The sequence below is a fragment of the Charadrius vociferus genome, unplaced genomic scaffold (assembly GCF_000708025.1).
Source record: "Charadrius vociferus isolate BGI_N301 unplaced genomic scaffold, ASM70802v2 scaffold506, whole genome shotgun sequence".
Taxonomy (NCBI): Eukaryota; Metazoa; Chordata; class Aves; order Charadriiformes; family Charadriidae; genus Charadrius; species Charadrius vociferus.
The window spans coordinates 637,753-658,548 of NW_009648677.1; the positions used below are offsets into that span (position 1 = coordinate 637,753).

General features: G+C 43.3%; 1 protein-coding gene across 1 annotated transcript in view; it reads right to left on the reverse strand.

Annotated features, from left to right (window-relative positions):
- LOC104287780 (vascular endothelial growth factor receptor kdr-like) overlaps positions 1-20,796 on the reverse strand; it is a 135,908-nt gene that overhangs the window by 15,570 nt on the left and 99,542 nt on the right. The window contains exons 14-24 of the mRNA XM_009886512.1: positions 19,786-19,932; positions 18,022-18,147; positions 17,804-17,910; positions 16,413-16,548; positions 15,005-15,109; positions 12,471-12,587; positions 8,981-9,069; positions 7,522-7,687; positions 6,886-6,983; positions 5,809-5,931; positions 5,595-5,706 (exon numbers count right to left, since the gene is read on the reverse strand). Coding sequence (XP_009884814.1) covers positions 5,595-5,706; positions 5,809-5,931; positions 6,886-6,983; positions 7,522-7,687; positions 8,981-9,069; positions 12,471-12,587; positions 15,005-15,109; positions 16,413-16,548; positions 17,804-17,910; positions 18,022-18,147; positions 19,786-19,932 — 1,326 coding nt within the window. The remainder of the gene's footprint in view (positions 1-5,594; positions 5,707-5,808; positions 5,932-6,885; positions 6,984-7,521; positions 7,688-8,980; positions 9,070-12,470; positions 12,588-15,004; positions 15,110-16,412; positions 16,549-17,803; positions 17,911-18,021; positions 18,148-19,785; positions 19,933-20,796) is intronic.

Below are 20,796 nucleotides of genomic sequence, written 5' to 3' on the forward strand. Positions count from 1 at the left end.
TACAGTCTGACAGTAAAAGAAGCTAGAGCAAAGAAGGGGTTGCAATCACTTACTGTCGACATGTTTTATTTGGAAACCTGTTACAGACTCACTCTGTCTTGTTAGAGATTTCAATCATGCTGTCTCCTCTGCATTTGTGATATGGCCAGGACCACTCCAAGGTAAAATATTGCAGAAGAGAAATAAATTTCATTAGTTTGAGACTTTAAATGACCTCTTGGTCAGTGGTAGAAAACTTCCAGCTTATTCAGTTGACTACATCCTCTTTTCCAAACTGTTAGTCTGCTAGTATCCTGCCCTAAGTGAACACACATGAAGTAAGTCGGTCCCGCTCATCACTCCTTGCCTTAGAATCTCTGGCCTCACTGGCTTCTGTGAGTAAACGAAGAGAAAGCTGTAGGCATCACGCCCCTGCAGAAGGCCATGAGAACCTTGCAGTTCAACCTTAGGTCTGGAACTGTAGTCCTCTCCTGGTTCACCAATGTACTATTGTATATGTATTCTGCAGCCCTACAGGTAAAATATCCTTGAAAAATGACCTTCCAAATTTGTAGTCTTGTTTTCTTTTCTGAGCGTGCATTCGATGCTGCTTATTTTCAGGGCCACACAGTTGTTAGTGTGAAACCTGGGAGCGCAGTTCGTGGCAACTGTACTTGCCTTTGAGAGGTAGGCTTCTGTAAAGGGACTGATGGCATTGTATCGATAGGATGAGGGGGAATGGCGTCAAACTGGAAGAGGGGAGATTTAGGTTAGATATTTGGAAGAAATGTTTCCCTGTGAGGGTGGTGAGCCCCTGGGGCAGGTTGCCCCGAGAAGCTGTGGCTGCCCCATCCCTGGAGGTGTTCAAGGCCAGGTTGGACGGGGCTTGGAGCAACCTGGGCTGGGGGGAGGTGTCCCTGCCCGGGGCAGGGGGTGGGACTGGATGGTCTTCAAGGTCCCTTCCAACATAAACCGTTCTATGATTCTGATATTAACTTGCACAAAAGTTAGCCTAGCAGTCACCAAAATGAAAGAGTGAGACTTATTTCACTTTCCTGGGTAAATGGTTTTCTTCAGAGGAATGACTAGTGTAAATCTATGTACGCATTGATCTTCTTTTCTCCTCAACTAATGAGTGAGTGGGGGCTTTTGAGAGGTTGTGATCTTTGTTGTGTAATACCTGCACTTTATGATGCACCATAAATAAGGGGAACAAATATCTAATTTGAGAAAGTGCTCTGGCATCTGAATGATCCAGACCTCATAAGTAAAATTCAAGAGATGTCCGCAATGAAGTTTGAAAGGTTGCTGAACTTATTGTAGATAGACCTAAGAGATCTGTAAGCTTTCCTCCCTTCCTTCTCAGTAAAGGCTTCTCAGGCAGTGCAACCCTTGTCTTTCATATTTTGGCATCCTGGAGGCTGGATGGTGAATTTGGAAGAAAATTTAATCAAGTCTTAACATCGGAGATTGAATGGAATCTGGATCTGTATCCAGTCCCAGAGGAACCTCCAAATGATTTACTGTCTATAACATTCCTGCCTATTTCTTGCCTATTTTTTCCCCCCCATTTGGGAACACTGTCGTGTGCTGCGCACTTGGGGGCACAACAAGCACAGCAGAAATCTTTTGGATAAAAGCAGTGAAGATGGTGCCAAAATGTGGCTGTTCCCAGAGTTACTCTACTCTGTGAATCTGACTGCTCAATCTGCAAAACTGTGCACTGGGGAGCAAAGGTCCTGGCACCTTTCTAAACCGGCATCTCAACACACCAAATGGGCTCCAATGACATTCAAAGCTCAGGAACGCTTTGCCACAGAAGATCTGAATTGCCTTGATGTGCAAGTATCAGATCACAGTATTAAGAGTGTTTTCTGGAATTATGTAGATTAGAAATAGTCAGGACCTGCATTTCTGCTTTATACCTTGATTTTCCTTCCTAGTTTTGTCTTGGCATGTTATTATGATTGTAATAACCTGCTAATGTAATGTTCAGCTCACATGGCATCACCCATTAGCCAAAGATCTCAAAACAGGTTTCTGTCAACTCACCAGATCTCTCTGAATAAACAGATGGATAGAAACTATAGTGTCACTTCCCCACAGTTACACTGTGACGAAAGGGTAAGGATAGGAACAGGCTCTGGGGGCACTGACTGTTGCCCAAACTACTAAACTGCTCTCTGGGTACATCTCCTGAACTCTCACTGCCTTGTCTTTTCATCTGTGCAGGTTTATCTTTACAAACCTTTACAAGGTACTGAGGCTTCACAAATACGTCTGCGGCTTGCCCAGTTGATCCTGTATCTGTTTAGCAGCAGCTTCTCAAGAGAAGTGAGCAAAAGCCTCGCTTGATCTAGTTACCTCTAGATTGCCAGTGTAGTGGGGCAACACTGAAAACAACACCCCTCATTAGAGAAGAGATGGGCCGCGTGGTCTTTTTCATTAATTTCCAACAGCATTATGCGATTGTTGTGCCATTGTGGCCAACCGATCGCCCTTAGGAGGAGCTGAATGGAGTCATGCCATTGGTGAACGGCTGTTCTACACTGACCACGCTGATATGTGAAAGAAACCCCTCAGTTTGCTGAGTATCGCTGGCCGGATCTGGCTCATGAGCACAGCAGACAAGAATTAGTCTTGCAAATATTTTGGTGGGGACTGAGACCTTGAGGGCAACACAGTAGAACTGAGCGAGGAGGGATGGAGAATTCCACTTGATCTCACAATCTGTCTTTCTTTGATTACATCATTGATCATATCAACTACAATACATTGGTGAAAGCAAGTACAGGGAAGGCAAAGAATAATTTTTGATTGCAAGGTCTTTCGGTAGTTTATATTTTGAGTGGTGCTGGCCTCCTACCAGCTGGAGGCAGCTCAGATTGTAAAAGCAAGGAACTCTTCCTTTTCCACCTCTGCTCACCATTGTACTTCATCTGGACTACGTGATAAGCCTAATAACTTGGATTTGGGAAGCTGAGACAGCTTGGGAGAAATGTAGGCTGTAACATATGGTGTAAGGTCTACACAGGATGTTTTCCTTAGGGGAAATCTCTTCCAAAATGCTCAAAGATGTGGCATGCACTGGATATAGTAGCACTCTTTTGATCTTGGTTTTATTTTAGTAGGATAATGAGATGCTGATGTTATACTACCAGGCACTGCTTGTTTACATAATTATCTTTGATTGCTTTTTGAACAGCGCACATTTAAATTCCAGGAGACGCCAACATTCTGTAATGCGCGATGTAAGTGATTTCAAGATGTATTAAACATCGCTGGCGTTACCTGACATGAGGTGAGCTGACCCCATTTAAATAATGCAAAGCTCCATGCAAATCAGCCCCAAATGAAAATTAACAGTCTCTCAAGTCCTGATTTCCCTGTGTATCACCAAAATGGATCCAGTCTGCCAGCCTTTCCGGAGAAAGCCTATCGTGCTTCTTTCAGTTTCTGACCCTGAAAGGACCCATGTCCAAACTAAACCGTGCATTTTACTAATCAGTATTTTTTCCTTTTTTTAGAGGGTGCTAAGTCTGTGGGACCCAGTAAAAAGCAGCAGTTGTAAACGGGAGCCAAAACATACCCTGTAGCAACGACAAATAACTTCCATCCCCTGGCTCTCAATGATCTGTAAAACTTTTATGTAAGAGAGTTCAATCAGTGACACAAATCCTTAATTAAATATTTATCGCGTGAGCTGCAGATGTGAGTAGTGCCAAACCACAGACATGCCTGGATGATCTGTATGAAAAACCCTCTTAGAGAAAATGACTGCTTTTGAACCTGTGCCACGGATTGAAGAAAGTAGTTTGTGATCTACGTCAGAATGAGGGCAGAGGCTGCTCCATGGATGGCAGCCCTTGGAGTAATTTAGTAGATTCCTCTGAATTCAGAAGAGGACAGTCTATTGTTCCAAGTAAGCACCTTCATTAAGAAAAGAGGCTATCTAAAATGAAAAGAAACCAGATAAATTATTTTTAAAAATACTTAAAATAGAGATGAATTTCAGTGACTATGTTTTAATTTTTATTAGTCTCCAGCGTTAAAGGCCAAATGACCCGAAGTTCACATCTGTTAAACTCTGTCAGGACCCCTGGGAATGGTATAAACACTTTGCCTTCTGCAGTGGTCCTTGTCATTCATCAGTATTCAGTTCATTTGGTTCCTTGGAGATGCCCAATGGAGACGCTGTCCCCTCTGAGTGTGTCTCTGCATGCTAATGCTAATACATCTTCTGGAATAATCTATTAGAACTGGGGCATTGCCGGCGCTTCTGGAGCTTTGTCTTTCTGTGGTGTTTCAAAACACATGCAGCAGGTGATGCTGTTACAGAGCCATGGAGGTGTTACAGTGAAGGAACAAAACTCTAAATAAATCGGACTGCACTCCGGAGAAAGCCCTAGCTGCCGCTTGTTTTAACCATTTGAGTATGAACTTTCTGTTTTGCATTCCGATACAAACTAGAGAAAAGTTGAAATCAAAGACTTGGACTGAAATCAGGTTGCGATCTTTGCAGCCAGCCCTAAATAAAGATTAGGATAGGAACAGCTCCAGACTTTGCATCCAGATCTGGACTTGGGATCTTGAGCCCAATCATTAATTTCAACTGATCCATGAACCAAAGATAGTAGGAGATTACAGAGTTTGCTTTAAAATTCAGCAGCTTAAGTCGACAATGCTTCTTGTTTTCTTTTGTCTGCGAATGCTGATTAAAAAGCCAGAGCTGACATTCCTGAATTCCCTCAGGAAAACAAAACTTGCTGCTCCGCAAGGAGAATTTGAGAGCGGCAAAGTCCAACTGTCTGTAAGACTGCTTGTTTAAATTTCAGGGCTTTATCTGCTGGACAGTAACCAGATCTCAGCGAGGCTGAGATTTCTAACAGCACTGTAAGATGAAATCTATAGTACATAAAGAACACCATTACTATTCTTCCAAAAATGTTGTGGCTTGCAAATGATATGGCCAGAAGAGTATGCGTTCTACCTGTTCGCTGCCAAAATGACTTACGCAGAGTCTAGCACTGCTTCTCGTATCAACCTGATGGCAGCTGCTGCCAATACGTTTTTCTTCCTTATAAAATCTTACTTAGATTTTGTGAGGAAGATAATCAAGCTGGGATAAAATGTCATGGGGGCAAACTCCCTTGTGTTCCATGGGCTGCCGCTAGCAACATCAGACCACTATGTCAACAGCATTGTAATCCTCTGCAGCCTTTGAGCCGTGTGGTTTCCTGAAGCAGGCTGCTTAGAGGAAAATAAGGTTTGACGGGGAAACTTCTTCATTGCTCTCAAAGAAATATTTCACACCCGAGCAGCAGAGGCTTGCATTATCTCTGTGCTCTCTTGGTTTCAGTTATTACAAATGTTAGGTCCAGGGGTTTGGATTTTGTTTTGTTTCCCCCTCCCCAATATTTACTGTTTTCAGGTACTTTGCCAGGTGGAGTTCTCCTTGACTACAGTCCAGTGACTTTATTTTACACCTGATCTGCACTATGCACTTGTACTAACTGAAATAGAAACATAGCACCACATTATCATCTTTTCTTAAAAGCTTTTCTTAGCAATAGAGCCATAAATTAGGGGAAAAATGGGTTTTAAACCATCCTTACCTAGAGAAAATATTTCCCATAGCAGCACTCCAAAAGACCACACATCACTCTGCGTTGTGTAAATTTTGTCGAAAATAGCTTCTGGAGCCATCCATTTGAGTGGAAGTCTTGCCTAAGAATGCAAAAGATACAACACGTTGCCAGAACTGTTGTTACTAATCCGCCCAAGGGGAATAAAATCTTGAGATTAGCATTTCAAGTTTCTTCCACTTACATCTCCTTTCCGTACATAGTCAGGGTCTTTGTAAATATCCCTGGCTAGTCCAAAGTCACAGATCTTAACCACGTTGTTCTCTGAAAGAAGGATGTTCCGTGCTGCCAAGTCCCGATGAATGCACTGTGAAGGAATAAGGACAAGCAAGATCAGAGGGTCTGCCTGGACAACGAGCCACTGCTAGAGTTGAAAGCATGAGACCTTCTTTGGAAATGGAAAGATAAATGAACTTTTGTTGCAAACAGGTTAGAGAAGAAAAATGCGTGTGGGGATCTGCCGCAAACATACTGTCATATGCAACAGAGAAAATAACTCAGAGAACAAGACAAGTGTTACAGTTAGATTTCTGATTTTTCTATGTGAAATAACTATCACAGTTATGATGAGACAAAGCGAGTGCCGTTTTCCAGTTAATTGTTCTGCGAGCAGTTTGGGAGAGGTCAAAGAAGCAGCTGCAGCTGCGTTTGCAAATGCGGTCCCACGAGAGCGTGTGAGACTGGGGTAACTGTGCTCATGATTTCTGTGTGTGCTACCCTGGTACTGCATGGGAAGTGCAAGCTCTCACTTTTGTGCATGCATATTACATTCAATTTACTTGAAAAGCAGGCATGCCACAGGCTACAAACGTGCTTTTATTTTGTATCCAAAAGAGGTGCTAACTTTGCTGACAACCTCCAACATTGCTGACAAGCTAAATAAATAGCTGGATACTTCCTCTTCGTTTTTCAGTAGTACTTTTGTTGACCATAGTAGATGGGTCTTTCTCTATGGGAAGCCTTTTCTGCATTTATTTATGAGTCAGTTCCATGAATTGTCTTACAATCTGTATTCACTCCTTCTATCTAAACTCTCATGTTACAGATGCCAGTCCTTGTAGCCAAGAGCATGATGGATATTCCTTCACAGCTCCTTCAGTGCTACTTATCGCTTAACGACCAGAGCTAATGTGATCTCCAACACTTAAGTATAAAAGCAAAAAGCAGATTACTCAGGCTCAAAAGTATATATGGATTTCTTCATATCAGATACTCATGATTCTGTGAAAGAAGTTCAGCCCTGACATTTTAATGAGCTCACTTTTCGGGAGGCGAGAAACTCCATGCCTTTTGCCACTTGGAAGCTGTAGCAAATCAGATCCTCCAAAGTCAGGGGCCTCTTGTACAGATCCTCAGCATCTAGGAGAGATCACAGACACGGCAAAACACTAGAGCAGCAGCTCCAAACTGTTTTGGCACTGGTGCCGCTTGCATGCTGATGACCCCAGCCCTGCATCTCAGTATTGTTACATGAGTTCCCTACTAGGATTACAGCTCTGGTTTAGGAACCGCTGACCTAGAGGTAGAAGATCAGATGATCAAAAAAGTTCCATCCCATATTAATCATGTCATTTAGCTATGGGGAAAGCAGCATCTGGGGGTAAAAGTGAGGGAAACTATTTATAGTGAGTGAGTGATGAGGCTGGGGACAGACTCGCCCCACAAATCTGGTAAAATCTTGCTATTACTCCTCTTACGCTTTTATATGCATACATTATTGCAAATCTCTTTTTGGGAGAAAGTTGGAGTGGGGCACAGGCGAGAAAAAGAATTTGCAATTTCAGGGACAAGTCAAGCTGTGTAAGGGCTTGTAAAGTGTGTGACAGTGTGTGTGGCACTAGCCAAACAATAGAAATCTTTACAATAAAAGATGTGGGATTAGGTAGGTTTCTTTTACCTTCTTCATCATCTTCTGAATCGCTGTAACTCTTATCTTCAATAAATCCTGAGCTGGCAGAGCTTCCTGTGCTGGCCACGCTCTCAAGGCGCCTCTTGATCAGTTCGGTCAAATCACTGTTGGACTCATCCAGACTTTTCTCTGCTTGGTCCGAGTTTTCCTGGGACTAGAAATGGTGTAAAACTGATTTTTAGCTTTGGATGCTGCAATGCCTGGGGATTCAAAATATGTAACAGAATGGCATATGGAGAAAGTGTCCTCTGAAGATGAGCTCAAAACATGTTTGAACGTGGTGTTCCCTGGATCGCAGAACTAATGAAGACTGGTTTCCTATTTACTAGTACAGAACCTCCCATTGTACTGAGAGCAATATTCCACCATAAAAGTTAGCTGGAAGCTGGCCGGGTGAGACTGATAGATGAGCAAAGATATATTTTAATTCTGTACCTCTTGCTTTCTTAGGAAACCATATTAAAAATCACAGTTCAAGGAACGTGCATGAGGTGCACTGAAATGCATCTGTCTCACCCTGTCCTGGGGAGCGAGACAGAACCAGTCCCTGCAATTCATGAAAACAATGGTAGGAAAAGAAATTTTGAGTGACTGTACCAGGAAAATCTCCTTCTCTTACACAAAGTACCTTATGTACTGTTGTGCCTGTACACAATAGCTATAATAATAATAATAATAATAATAATAGAATCATCCAGGAAAATAATCTTGGGGGGGCTCCAGTTTCTGGCAGGGCTTAGATCAGAGAGCCCTTGCCATGCTGTATTTTCACAATGAGGAGGTAGTCCCATCCTCTCCCCATCGCTGCTTTCTGCCCTCCTGTGTCTTCCCCCATATCCTTGCCCAATTTGTGCTAGCACAAATGTAGATGTGTAGGTGCAGACAACCGTGTGGAAACCGAAACCATGTGGTTAGTTTTAATGCAGACGATGTTTGTGATTCAGTCCGCTGCATACAGCACAGACTTTTAGGCTGGCACAGGGGAAGGGAGAACACAGGAGATGGGAATGAGCAGGTGATGGAGGGTTGAGCTGCTTTTGGTAGCTGAGGGGGTCGGCCTAGAAACAAAAATCCCCAAACTGGGCTTGAATTTTGGGAGGATTCGCCTTCTAGTTCAGTTAAAACCTGTTTTTCACTACTACTTTGTTGCCCCCCTTGTGCTGGGTAGTATCTGGCAAGTAATCCCCTCTCTCTCTCAAATGCACTAGAGCGCTTGGGTGGTTGCAGCTAATTCTTTAGTAGGTGCTAGAAAAGAAGCGGATGGGAGTGATATCCTACAGGGAAAAGATTAATTTTCCTGCTCATACAAATTGATACGTAGTGAGAAAATCAAGTGCCCATATCAATACCAAACTGTCTCACTGCCAATGCAGAAAATAATCCAACTGGTGGTCAGTGGTTGTTAACTTTCTGCCTCGTGACTATGAGAAGACTGTCTTTTTTTTACCTTGTATGCAATGAAATCTCCTCGTTTTCCTCTTAGATAGTTGGACAGATTTCCGTATTTGCAATATTCTACTATGACCATTAAAGGACCTAAAAAGACAGTGAAAGTCAAATGAGTTTTGAAGCACTACAAAGCACTTAATACTAACTTACCCTCACAAATCCTCTTCAAAAGAAGTAAATACTGTCATTCCTATTACACAGATGAGGAGGTTAGGAAACAGCGAAGTGACACTCCAGAAGCACACAATCAGTAGTGGATATCGGAGAGAAGGGAACACAGTACTGATTCCTAGTTTTCCCCATTAGATGGTGACAGTTTGTTCCTTATTTATAAACAAAGGAAAATTCAGGATGCTAAATATGAATATACAATCCCATATGCCATTAAAGTTGTTTTACTCTATACATAGATCCATAACACGGAGCCGTCTTCATTTTTCTCTGCTGCCTTCACAAGTGTTTGTTTTGGGGGGAGCTGATGCCACTAGAGGCAATAAAAGTATGCAGGATCGTAGACAGCAAAAATCAAAAGTTGCAAAAATATTTAGTTGGAAGTTTTTGAAAGCCTGGAAAGTCCTATCAATTTCTTCCTTTCCTATTTCTGTGGAAACTGCTGGAGAGTTCAATGCAATTGCTGCTTTTATACAAGTATGCATATTTTTAAGTTCTGCTTGAAAATGCTTTTATGTTTCAGCATGAACTATTAGGAAAGGGAAAAGCTACATTCCCTACCTTTAGCTTCTTGTAATCATCAAATGTAAGATAAGGTGAAATTGTGGGACTAGAATGCATAGAAACATGTATTATTATCAATCCTAAGCAACCAGATTTTCATGTCCAGAAACCTTTTTCTGCCTAGAAGGTCCGCGGTTCAGACTTTCAGTTTGAAATTCAAAGGGAAAGTGCTGAGAGCTGCACTTGGCCATTCGGGAAGGAGGCAGCTCTAAGCAGCACTTCCATCTGGCTGTATCAGGAATGCACATACAGACTTGTACTGCAGTCTGCCCCCTCCGTCCAGCCTGACGTGTACAATATTGACTGAAAAAGCTGAGAGCAGAGTTTTAAGGGAGAGGAGCGATCGAGGAGGGAAGAGTGAACCTTAGACATTCTGGTTACTGCATCCTGTCTGAGACTGGGTGACCAGTACCGTTTGGAAGCAGGTCTTCCCATTAAAAGGGAGATGGTGAACTGTAGCATAATAACCAATAGCTTGCTGATAATAACATCGCATATTTCTGCCAGGGTCTTTATTTGTACAGTCCTATAGCACTGATAGACTGAATACACACCTTTGGGCTGCTCACAACTTCTAGTTCCTATTGACTACAGCTGTGACATGTTCGGCACCTGAGTATGCTGTACCAGTGACCGCAAAACCACAACTGGCCCAAAATCAGAGCTGGCAGAGGTTCTATGCTGATCACACAACACTGCTCGCTTGGACTTAAAGGTGGCAGTGCTGGGATCTGGCAGTGCACAAGAGATCTCCGGGGCACATTGTTCTGAAGAAGCTAAAGTCGAATGTCCCTCATGGATGCCCTGAGGAAATGCAGATTCCAGCTCAGCTTTAAAGCTCCAGTTAGCGATTTATTCATGTTTTTTAAATGCTTCCTAGACATGGCTCCTCCATATTTTATTTCCTCATTGTAAAGCAAATACTATGCATTCATTCTAACTGCTTAACATCATACACTCAGACAAGGTGTTAAAATTTGGGTTTTTTATATTGTTAGAATAATATATGTGCATACTTAATATCAGTCTTCATCAGGAACACCGTTATATAGTTACATAAAACCTAACAAGGAAGGAGAAAGCACTGTATTCTGCAATGGCATTTTAATAGTAACTCTTATCCCAGTGTCTGTCTCGAGAGCTCAAGGCTATTTTTCTTTAGTCTGCAGTTGCATTGCTCAAAGGTAACCAAACCAGCGCCTGCCCAGAGGCTCCTCAGTGCCCTGCAAGGCCATCCCGCACCGCTCTCCTCCATCCCTGCCCCCCAGAGTAATCCCAGGCAGGTAGCAGGGAAGAGCGAGGGTTGCCTCTTCACCCAGGAGGGCAGTCGGGATGGAGCAGGCTGGGGAACAGGAAACTGAGGGACTCCCAGGAGAGAAAAGTTCCTCGGGGACGGGACAATCACAGTATTTGATCAGTTACTGAGGTGTGTCTTACCGTGCAGCTAGAACTCTGTGGCTGAATGAGTGCTTTGGTTAAAAACTGTTGACCTCTTAGTAATGCTGCCGTGTTTTAGGCACCTGTTTGTGTTAAGCCACCTCATTGAGAGGAGAGTCACCAGCATTCATAGTGTTACTTCCCCTCTACTCACAGTCCCAAGCAAAGGCTACTTGCTTGTGCATCTGAATCTTAAACCCCTCCACCTAAAGCTGGCCATCCTCCCATACAAGCTTTGGGGGTCTGCGGTGCTACAATTCCTGCAGGTTCCCTGTTCGTGGCTCCCAGATTACAGTGAGATCTGTGGTTGCTGGTTGCTGTCTGCTCCTTGAGGAACTGGGAGTATCTTGCTGGAGGGAAGATTTCTTTCCTGGCATCCTACCAAATCTACCTCATTGAAGATTTCTTTTATCCCCTGTGACTGGACAACTACATGTTTTTTGGGAAGATGATAGCTTTGGAGTCTCAGATGACAGATGTGCGCACCATCTCTCTCCCTCTTTCCCCTTCATTTATTTACTCTGGTTTCTTTGTCCTCAGCTCTCCTAAGCGTGTCCTTTGGGGATCGTTTTGAAGGTTCATTGTAAGCAGTAGAGAGGCATCTCTGAGAGTTGTTACCCTGAAGTTAAAGCACAGTATAGTAACAGACGAGGATGCTTTGTATGGCAGTATGGGAAGGGATGTTTTAGTGACAGAAGTCTGATTTTTATGGACTCCTTTAAGTCTGCACTTTGCAACAGGTTCTTTGTATGATGTACGGCCAGTTGTGTCATCTCGGACCCCTGGAAGTCCACAGTGTTGCTCCATTCAGCTTTGGACTGCCTGAGGCTTCCTGTATACTATGCAAAAAATGCCTGTGTTTTCCTGGGGAGAGTGAAGTGCTTGGGAAAGGAGAAGGCCTCAAGTAGCTAAGTGCTCAGCCTGGTGCGTCCTCCTGATAAGGCAGGGAAGAAGAGGGAGAAGAACCTTTGCAATGGTCAGTAGTGCCTATGTGGAGGAACTGGGCACCTAATTGCAATTAAGGATCCTGCCTCCCTTGAGTCCATAATCCCTTTTGTAAAGAAGCTTACAAAGGACAGAGAAAAAGAAAATAGAGAAGTGACACCACTGGCTGGGAGAGGACATTCAGAAACATTGATGAGATGTGGCCATACTCAGCAGCAGCAGAAGCTCTCCTATGAGCAGGGAGGTAGAAATGTTTGTGTTTGCATTAACTGCACATGCATGAGACTTGGGCTCCACCATAGATACATCCCAACACCATTGTATCTGAAAAGTATTTCTTTTTTGCTCCTGATTTACTGAGAACTTCTCACCTCCAGCTTTGGTGCAGGCTCCCAGCAGGTTGACTACATTCAGATGATGTCCTATATGGATGAGGATCTTCAGTTCAGACATTAAAGCCTTGCATTCGTTAGTAGTTGCACATTCTGCTTAAGATAAACAGGAAAAAAATCATCTTTACACAACAGGATATTTTTAACAGGACACAGCAAGATCCTGTTTATCCTTGGAAACAAAACCCACCCAGGTTACTTGCAGTATCTTTGTTTTCAGACTCTTAAACAGATAATAATTCATCCGTTTCATTGTCTATTGACCTTTATGAAGTGGAATAACACTTTATCTTTTGGGTGACTCTTCCTTTCTCTAGCGTGGGTTATGGAGGGTTACTGTCCCACAGGAGAACCCTCCCCCCAAATCAGATACCAGAGAGCCTTTGCAAGGACTGAATTTTGCAAGCTTAGCAAAGGAACAACAAACCACTCTAAGCAACAATAGCACACAGAAGAATGTGCTCCTCCATCTGTAATTGTGATGTGCAGTCCAGTAGTACTTCTTTACAATACCTCAGAATATATTTTTCCACAGTACTGAGCAACTCTCCACCGCAGGTGATGGAGGAATCCAACATATCTGTGAGTTGAGTCCCAAAATGTACTGGAGAATGTACAGCATTACTAAATCTCAGCCCTGTGGGATCTCATGGACCCAAGAAGTACATTTTCCAGCAAAGCAGAGGGGGCCATATTTGTGTGTGAACCATCAACCTGACACTCGATGAAACACTGGCTAGCCAGTTACGCTGTACTTCCATTCTCTTTTGCCGCCAAAGCTAAGGAGGGCACTCTCAGACCAGAACGTTGTTCGGATGCCAGCTTGTTTCCTCTACCTTTTTTCCAAAACTTTCATGATGTATTTTAACAAAAGGGGCTGTGTCCTGTTTCCTCTGTTTTTGCCTTTGCATCATGTAAGATTTAAATATAAAGAAACAGTTCCGTAACAGATCATCTGGTGTGACAAATGTAACCTCTTTTTCCGTTTGTAGAATTCTCCACAAACAAATCTTTCACCAAACTGAAACAAAGAAGGAACTATTCCAAGCCAAGATTTCTTCAGTCAACAGTGTTTGTAGGTGGGAGTGTACACGGGTGGTATTACTCCTGATTTATGCTGGCATGAGCTGGAACACATGCCTGACAAAATCTAAATGGAACTGCCTCAAAAGTCTTTCAGATAATCTTGCACATTACGTTCAACCTAGAACTGATACCAGTCTACTTCATGGAAACAACAGATAATGCCAAAATTACAGAAATGCAAACATCTCCAGAGCCTTTTTTTTTTTTTTTTTCCCCCTGAATGGATCGACTCACACTAGAGAATCTTCTTTATTCAGGAAAGTGATGAATTATGGGCATGTTAGTTGGGGAGGGACAGGTTTAGAGCAGGAGGCTGCTGCCTCCACTGGGGGAGGAAGGGGTAAAATGATGGAGGAACTATCAAATAGTTTGCTGAATATGTGAATATGTGCAGGCAAGGGAGAGTTGACACGAGGATCAGCTGGGAAGCACAGTGTGGAAGTGAATGAAAACCCAGAGCTGTCTGGGGCAGTAAGTTTTGGATGGGAATGGAATATGTCTGGATCGGGGGCTTCTAGGATATTTCTGAGATCTGGAGATGGGCATGGAACAGAAGAAACAACAGCAGGAGAGAAGATGACCTGAAGATCTACTGACTAATGCAGAGAAGGGAGACCAGATTTGGAGGAGGTCCAGACAGGTGATGATAACGTGATGTTTTTGAAAATTCAGAGAGATGGGAAGTAGCAGAGCATCAGGAGAGGCAACTAGCAACAGAAGCCAAATACCGTGACAGAAGAGAGGTTCCTGAATTGTGGCATTGCAGGGGTTAATACTGTCATGCAGCAGCAATGCAGAGCAATGTGGGCTATGAAAAGCCATCCAGTGAGCATCAGTTTTACCTTTGAAAAAATCCTAAGTGAACAGTTAAAAACCTCCGACTCAAGTAGTGAATGTACCGGCTGATGCATTTATTCATCAGTTGTCTGCGGAGGCTTTGTAAGTAAATATAATATGAAAGAATAGTCTCCAAGTTCCCCCTTCCCCACCACTGAATGGTAAAAGCTTTCCTTAATTTCAATAATTGCAAGCAAGTTGTCTCTAATTCACTCCCTTGGCATTGCTTTTCTTCCAACCCCTTGAACTGTTCTACATCTGGAAGGGCTGTGATCGAAGGCTTAGATCAAATTTCAGACTATCTAATGTAATTACATTCTGTAATCTGTTTCCCTCCTAACCCCACAGACCTGGAAGCTGCTGTTTTCCTCCTCTAGGAATACAAGACTTAATCAGCAGCACAGCATGGAGCCCGCTTGTCATTTCCTACACGTTAACATTCACTGTATAACAACTAATTGCTCCCATATGACAAACCCACTCCCTTCTGAACACAATGAACTTGGGACTGGTTTGGCGCTGAGAACTGGAAACCTCATTGCCCACAGGTTCCCTGAGGAGTCTTGTGAGAATCTCAGAGGGATATGTACCTTTAAGCATTTTTACGGCAACTGTTTTGCAGGTTGAAGATTTATCAATGCCAAAAGCAGACGCCTCCACCACCTTCCCAAAAGCACCATGACCCAGTGTTTTACCTAGAGAAGCAAGAGTCAAAAATGAGCCAAAAGGGACTTATGACAGTCTGCATCAGATAAGAGGGAAACATGCATTCTCAGCTATGCAAGAAATACAAGACTCCAGTGCCCAGGCACAATGTAGACGTAGACCGATAGTCAATAGAAGCCTGTATCGCATATTTGCAGTATATGGGTATAAATGGTATAATTTATATCCATATGACTTTAATGCAATACAGTATGTGATAGGACAGAGTAGAATAAATAAATCTGGATTCAGCTGAAGGTGAGGCTGAATACATATATATGGCTTAAGGGCAAAAACATTACGTATAGCTGTCCTGAAGCTCAGGGAAGTCAGAGTCTGGGTTAAACACAGAATTGTGGAACCCTGGTCTCTCATGAATCACAGCCATGGAGACAGCCAGCTGAGGCACTCAGGCAGTCAGAACCCTTTAACCCTTCAGTTATTGACATTTATTTGATGTAAAAGCTATACTAAATGGAATTTAAGATGCTGGTCATTCTTTATTTTCCCTTTCATTTGAATTTTCGTATTTAGTGTGCTCTGAGAGTTCTGACCCACAATGCAGCAGAGTACACTGGGCATCATGGTCTAGCTTTTTGTTTCTGGTAGTTTGACCCTATGTCCCACCATCATCTTATTTTCTGTTATTTCTTTCTCTCTTCCTCCTTATTCCAAGTTTGCCAGCTAAAGCACCAAGAGCACACACCAATACAGATGTAATCTCTGCACTCATCATTGCACACAAGTGTCACTGTTTCTCTATACAAACACAACCTGCTTTTTACATTTTCTTGCTCCATCATCCAGTGAGCTTAGCTGCTGAATGAAATTTGGTCCATTTTTTCATGATAGTTGTTTACAACTCAAAGCTATGTTCAAATGATTGATAAGGAACTGATTATTTGATGAATTGATAGATTTCTTCAAAATTAAATTCACTGAAAGACTGTTACCTTTCAGATTGACTTCTCTTTGCCTTTTTCTCTGTGGGTGTGAAATTGTACTTTTGGCAGAGACAGTACCTGGAGGTACCTTTTTTCCCTGTCAAGAGTTTGGCTTCACTTCTCCAAGAAAGAAAAAGAGGTGGTGGCTATTTTGAGACAGACAACATCTTTGCTTTTCTTACCAAATCCCTTGTTTCACCCCCCGTTAAGGATGATCCTGAACTCTGTGACTCACTGCCAGTTCTGGCACTAAATGATAGGCTGCTGCTTGGCTTATACAACAGATCCACCAAAACTGACGAGCGTTAGAAATCATCATTCTTCACGTAATAACACCCAAACCACTCACCCAGCCGCAGTCTGTCTCTGGGGAACTCCCATTTACTGCTGTCGTAGGGAAGACGGTCACACTGCTCGTCAAGAGGCATTTCCTCTGGATCCATTATAATTGACAGGTATCCTGTTTTAATATCTGTGGCATCAGGCTAAAAACAGGGTGCGGAGAAATTATTCACAGTATTTACCCTCCTGTTCTAATGGGAGAGAGCTGTCGTCTACAAGACCCAGTGCTGGCTGGGGAGTTCCCCGAATTCCAGACTTAGCTCTGAAATTTATTCTCAACCATAAGCGCATCATTTCAGCTTTCTGCCTCTTTTTTTTTTTTATCTATCTGAGAAATAAATGTTTATGTATGCCTGCCACTCATGGGTGTTGGGAAGAGTCACTCACTGATGTCGGTAAATGCCCTGAGGACGCAAAATCTATCACTGGCTTATACCTGTATCTATTAAAGGAAATCAGTGCTTTTCTGTGGGAGCTCCATGAGTTGCTCTTCCTGGTGCACGGCAGAGCGTTTTGGCATTTTCATCCTGTTTTGTTTTGCAGTCTTGATTCTCCATAGTTATCCACTTCATGGCTATTGCTTATTACAATTTAAAATTGATCGAAAGCTGGTGAAAACTGCTACTTCTAATGCTCCGAAGTGAGAAATTGTGATTTGGTGGGTCCTGAGAGCAGACTCGCACGGGTGTAAAATGTAATAGGAAATTCACTGTTGTCCACAACTGTGTTAAACTGAGGTCAAGGAGGAAAACATGAATTTAATCACTGTATTTGCAATAGGAGCGGAAATTTTACTCAAATATTGAGGATCAGCACCGGGACTGTAGTTTGGTGAGCTTCAGAGCAGAGGCCTGTGATTGTCTTTCTGTTTGCTGTTTGTTTTAGGAAAAAACAGTCCTAAACTCCTTGGAACTTTACTGAAACTTTACTTTTTTGAGTCACAAAAGGGAGGTGAAAGAATAGCAAGAATTGGAGACAAAATAAGCTGTGTGGTTTGAGCTCATTTCTAGAGCAAACATCCTAGCGTCTTTCTTAAAACAGGGCCCCCTTTAATACCTACGTTTCAGAGAAATCTTATTGGGCCAGTGCCGAAATCCAGCCCTCATTTTAGGAGCTGTAGGACTTTTTTCACTTTCCTAATCTTGCAAGCCACTTTGCCTCATAAAGAGGGAGGACCCTGATTTTATGGTACCGTGGAAGTGGGCAGAAATCTCACGAGTGCGAGTGATCTCTGGAGAAGTCAGAAGACTATCAGCAGAAATCTTGGACTGAGGTTTCACAGGAACATTTTGCACGGTTTTTCTACCATCTGTCCTGAACACTTGGCCCTGAACTCCGATGCTACGCGTAAACTGAGCCCAATCCCAGAGGCTTTGTGCAGTGGGGAAGCTCGCTTACCTTTCTCAGTTTCCGAATGAATAGCGTCAGAAGAAGCCAGAAGAGGGTCGCAGCGAGACCAGTGCAGACCAAAATGATAACTTCAATGTTGGATTTCTCCTCAGAACCTGTAAGTTAAATGTACGACCAGATCTTAAATGTAGCCAAAGCCCATGGCTGAACAATACTTCTCATCAGTCCAGCACACTATATTTGTTTCACCTTAGCTTGGAACTCACCTTGTATTTTAATGAAGGCTGATGTGCTGTCTTGGCCCATGTCGTTAGACGCCCTGCATTCATACAGCCCTTCATCATCCTTTTTCACTCGCTCTATGACCAGGGTATTGTTTTCCATGGAAATTCCTGTTGTAAGGGATTTCGGTTAATGTTATGACAATAACCAACCTGCCTACGGATGCTTTTGGGAGACAGAGAACTGAGTCAGCTCCCATCCGTGCAGGCCTGCTACGCACTGTTGTTAGGAGGCATTTAAATACTGTGATCCTCATCGTGGTCTGGCAACAACCTTTCCCTGACTTTTTTTTTTCTCCTCAATACCTGTGTAAATTGCTTGGAGATCATTTAACCAACAGCAAATATTAATTTATCATGAGCGGACAGAGCCTGAGAAAACTTCTGGGGAAGTTAGTGAAGTGAGGGGAAGAGAGGTTTTCTGATAGCAATAAGATACACTGAAAAAAAAGGGAATTTGGTGAAATTACTGGAGGAAGCTGATGTCTTGGAGGCTGTGGGAAGTGATGGAAGTTCTAACACATGGAACATGGAAATCGGGTTATGCACATGCCTGGAAATATCACTGCCTGGAGCAATCCTGGATTCACAGGCAGGGGTAGAGGTAGAGTAGGAAGAGGGAGGTTGCCTAGATATGACATATCTGAGGCTCTTCTACCTTTAATTTTCCTGATGAATTTTCCACATTTAATTTTTGCTGATGCGTGGCACAAAACCGAGAGCTCATCTGTTTCACTAAGGACATGTTTGGGGCAGAAATAGGGAAACAGGTCAGGCTTTGAATCGAAAAGGGAAGTTTCTGGGTGTTCTGCCTATGAATCCTGTTGTTAACAAGAGTACTGCACGTAACTTGCCATGCGCTGTGCTGAAATATTTACCCTGAGGTGTTTTTTCCAAATATTTTATTTATGTTTCCATTGGTTAGATGAGTTACATGCTTGTCCCTCTAGAATTATTTATAAAATTTCAGTAGCTATAAAGAGTTTCAGAAGAGTCTGATCTGAATTATATATGATCCTAGATCTCCTACCTAGTCCAAGATGCAAAATTAAAGTCACAGTACCAGGTACTGACATGAGATTCTCCATGATTTATAGGAGATCTCAGGACAGAGAAAGAATTCCAGGCTCGGGTAGGGAGCCCACGCTCCCCGCCCATGGTAGCACTGTACCTGAACTGCTCTCTATCAGCTGAGCTGCGAGCATGTTCTCATTACTGTGCGGTGGGAGATAAAAAAGGATGTGCAATATGCCGTGGCATGCCCCGGACCTGATTCTTAGGTGACGGCCCACTATTTGCTGCAATATATTGATCGGGCCCCAAGGATATCTAACGGTTCAGGCTCGTGTTTTCAGACCCACCTGACAAGCAGGTACCCTCTGTCTTGGATTTGTACGCAAACCGTTGTCTTGCGCGCCGAACAGCAGCACACTGTACTCCTTGATGTACTAATGCTATGCTAATGTATGCAGACTATCAGGCTGACTCTGCAGAGATGAGCCCTGCCACGTGCGGAAGGCAAGCTGCATAAGCAGGCATTGGGTTGCAACCCGTTGGCAGCTTTGACCTCAAAGTCCAGGTTGGAGACTACTGCAGCGGTCTGATATATGTGGATTTGTGTGTGTGTTTCCTGAGGTTGTGTACACCGTGCTGACTCAGCCGTGTTGCAGTAGCTGTGGAGTTGTAGGTCCTGTGTTTGTGGTGAACCTGCAAGTCTGTTATCCTGTGTTATGTAGCAAGTGCGCTCACCTGATGCTGCCGAAATGGGGTAGCCGTTCTTCCTCCACGTAATCTGAGGTTCTGGAGTTCCACTGACTTTGCACTCCAGAATGATCTTGCCGCTGATGTTGACCTCCAGATCCGTGAGGTTTTGTATCACATACGGCGCTGCCTTTGCTGCAGTCACAAAGGAGAACAGTACATGGTAAGATTTCAGAAGGCATCTGCCTCAGCTCTGCTGTTTTCTCTCCTTTGCCCACCTGTGTGGCCTCTCTGGGCTGGAAGTGGCAAAGATTTGGTTGATGAGTGGTAGCAAAAATCCCCCAAAAGATTATGGGCAGAGAGGGTGAGTTTATTTGGCTTATTTTCAAACTGACTAAGCTTAGATTCGGCTTCAGCTGTAACGTCCTTGAATTTCTCATCCTCTGAAGAGAAGAGAGGACAGTGAGTGGGTAGAGCAAATGGAGAGTGAATACAAAAAATAGGAAGGAGGCGGCAAAGAGGAAACAGTTCTAAGGATTTGGTGTTCTCCACCATGAGTGCAGTTATCTACTTACTACAAAGCATGTTAACCTCCACTTTATGTTCATTTATAAAGGTACAGGAAAGCAATGAATAAAATCACAAGCACAGCATAAAAAATACATAAAACCTGCAATAAGGACAGTAGCTGATGGGTGTTAGTACCTTTAAAAGACCTTGTGTGTACAGGGGAAGGAGGGCTGGTTTGGAGGGGCATTTCCACCCCTGTTCTCCAGGAGAACTGCCTCTCTGACATGTGCCAGACAAATAACAGACCCCAGTAATTCTCAGAAGAATGTGATTAAGGTTCCAGTTCTCTGTGGATGTATTCCCAGTTTAGCTGTGTTTTTCCCATAGCCATCATGTGTAGGTGTCTGTGTAGGTGGAAATTTGACTAAACGAATAAAAATATCTGCCAGGGGAGAGCAAAGTGAATTGCCTGAATGCAGAGTGCAGAGAAATCCCAGTGCCTCTGTCAGATGATGCTAACGGGTGGCTCCAGTACCGGCTGTGGGGACA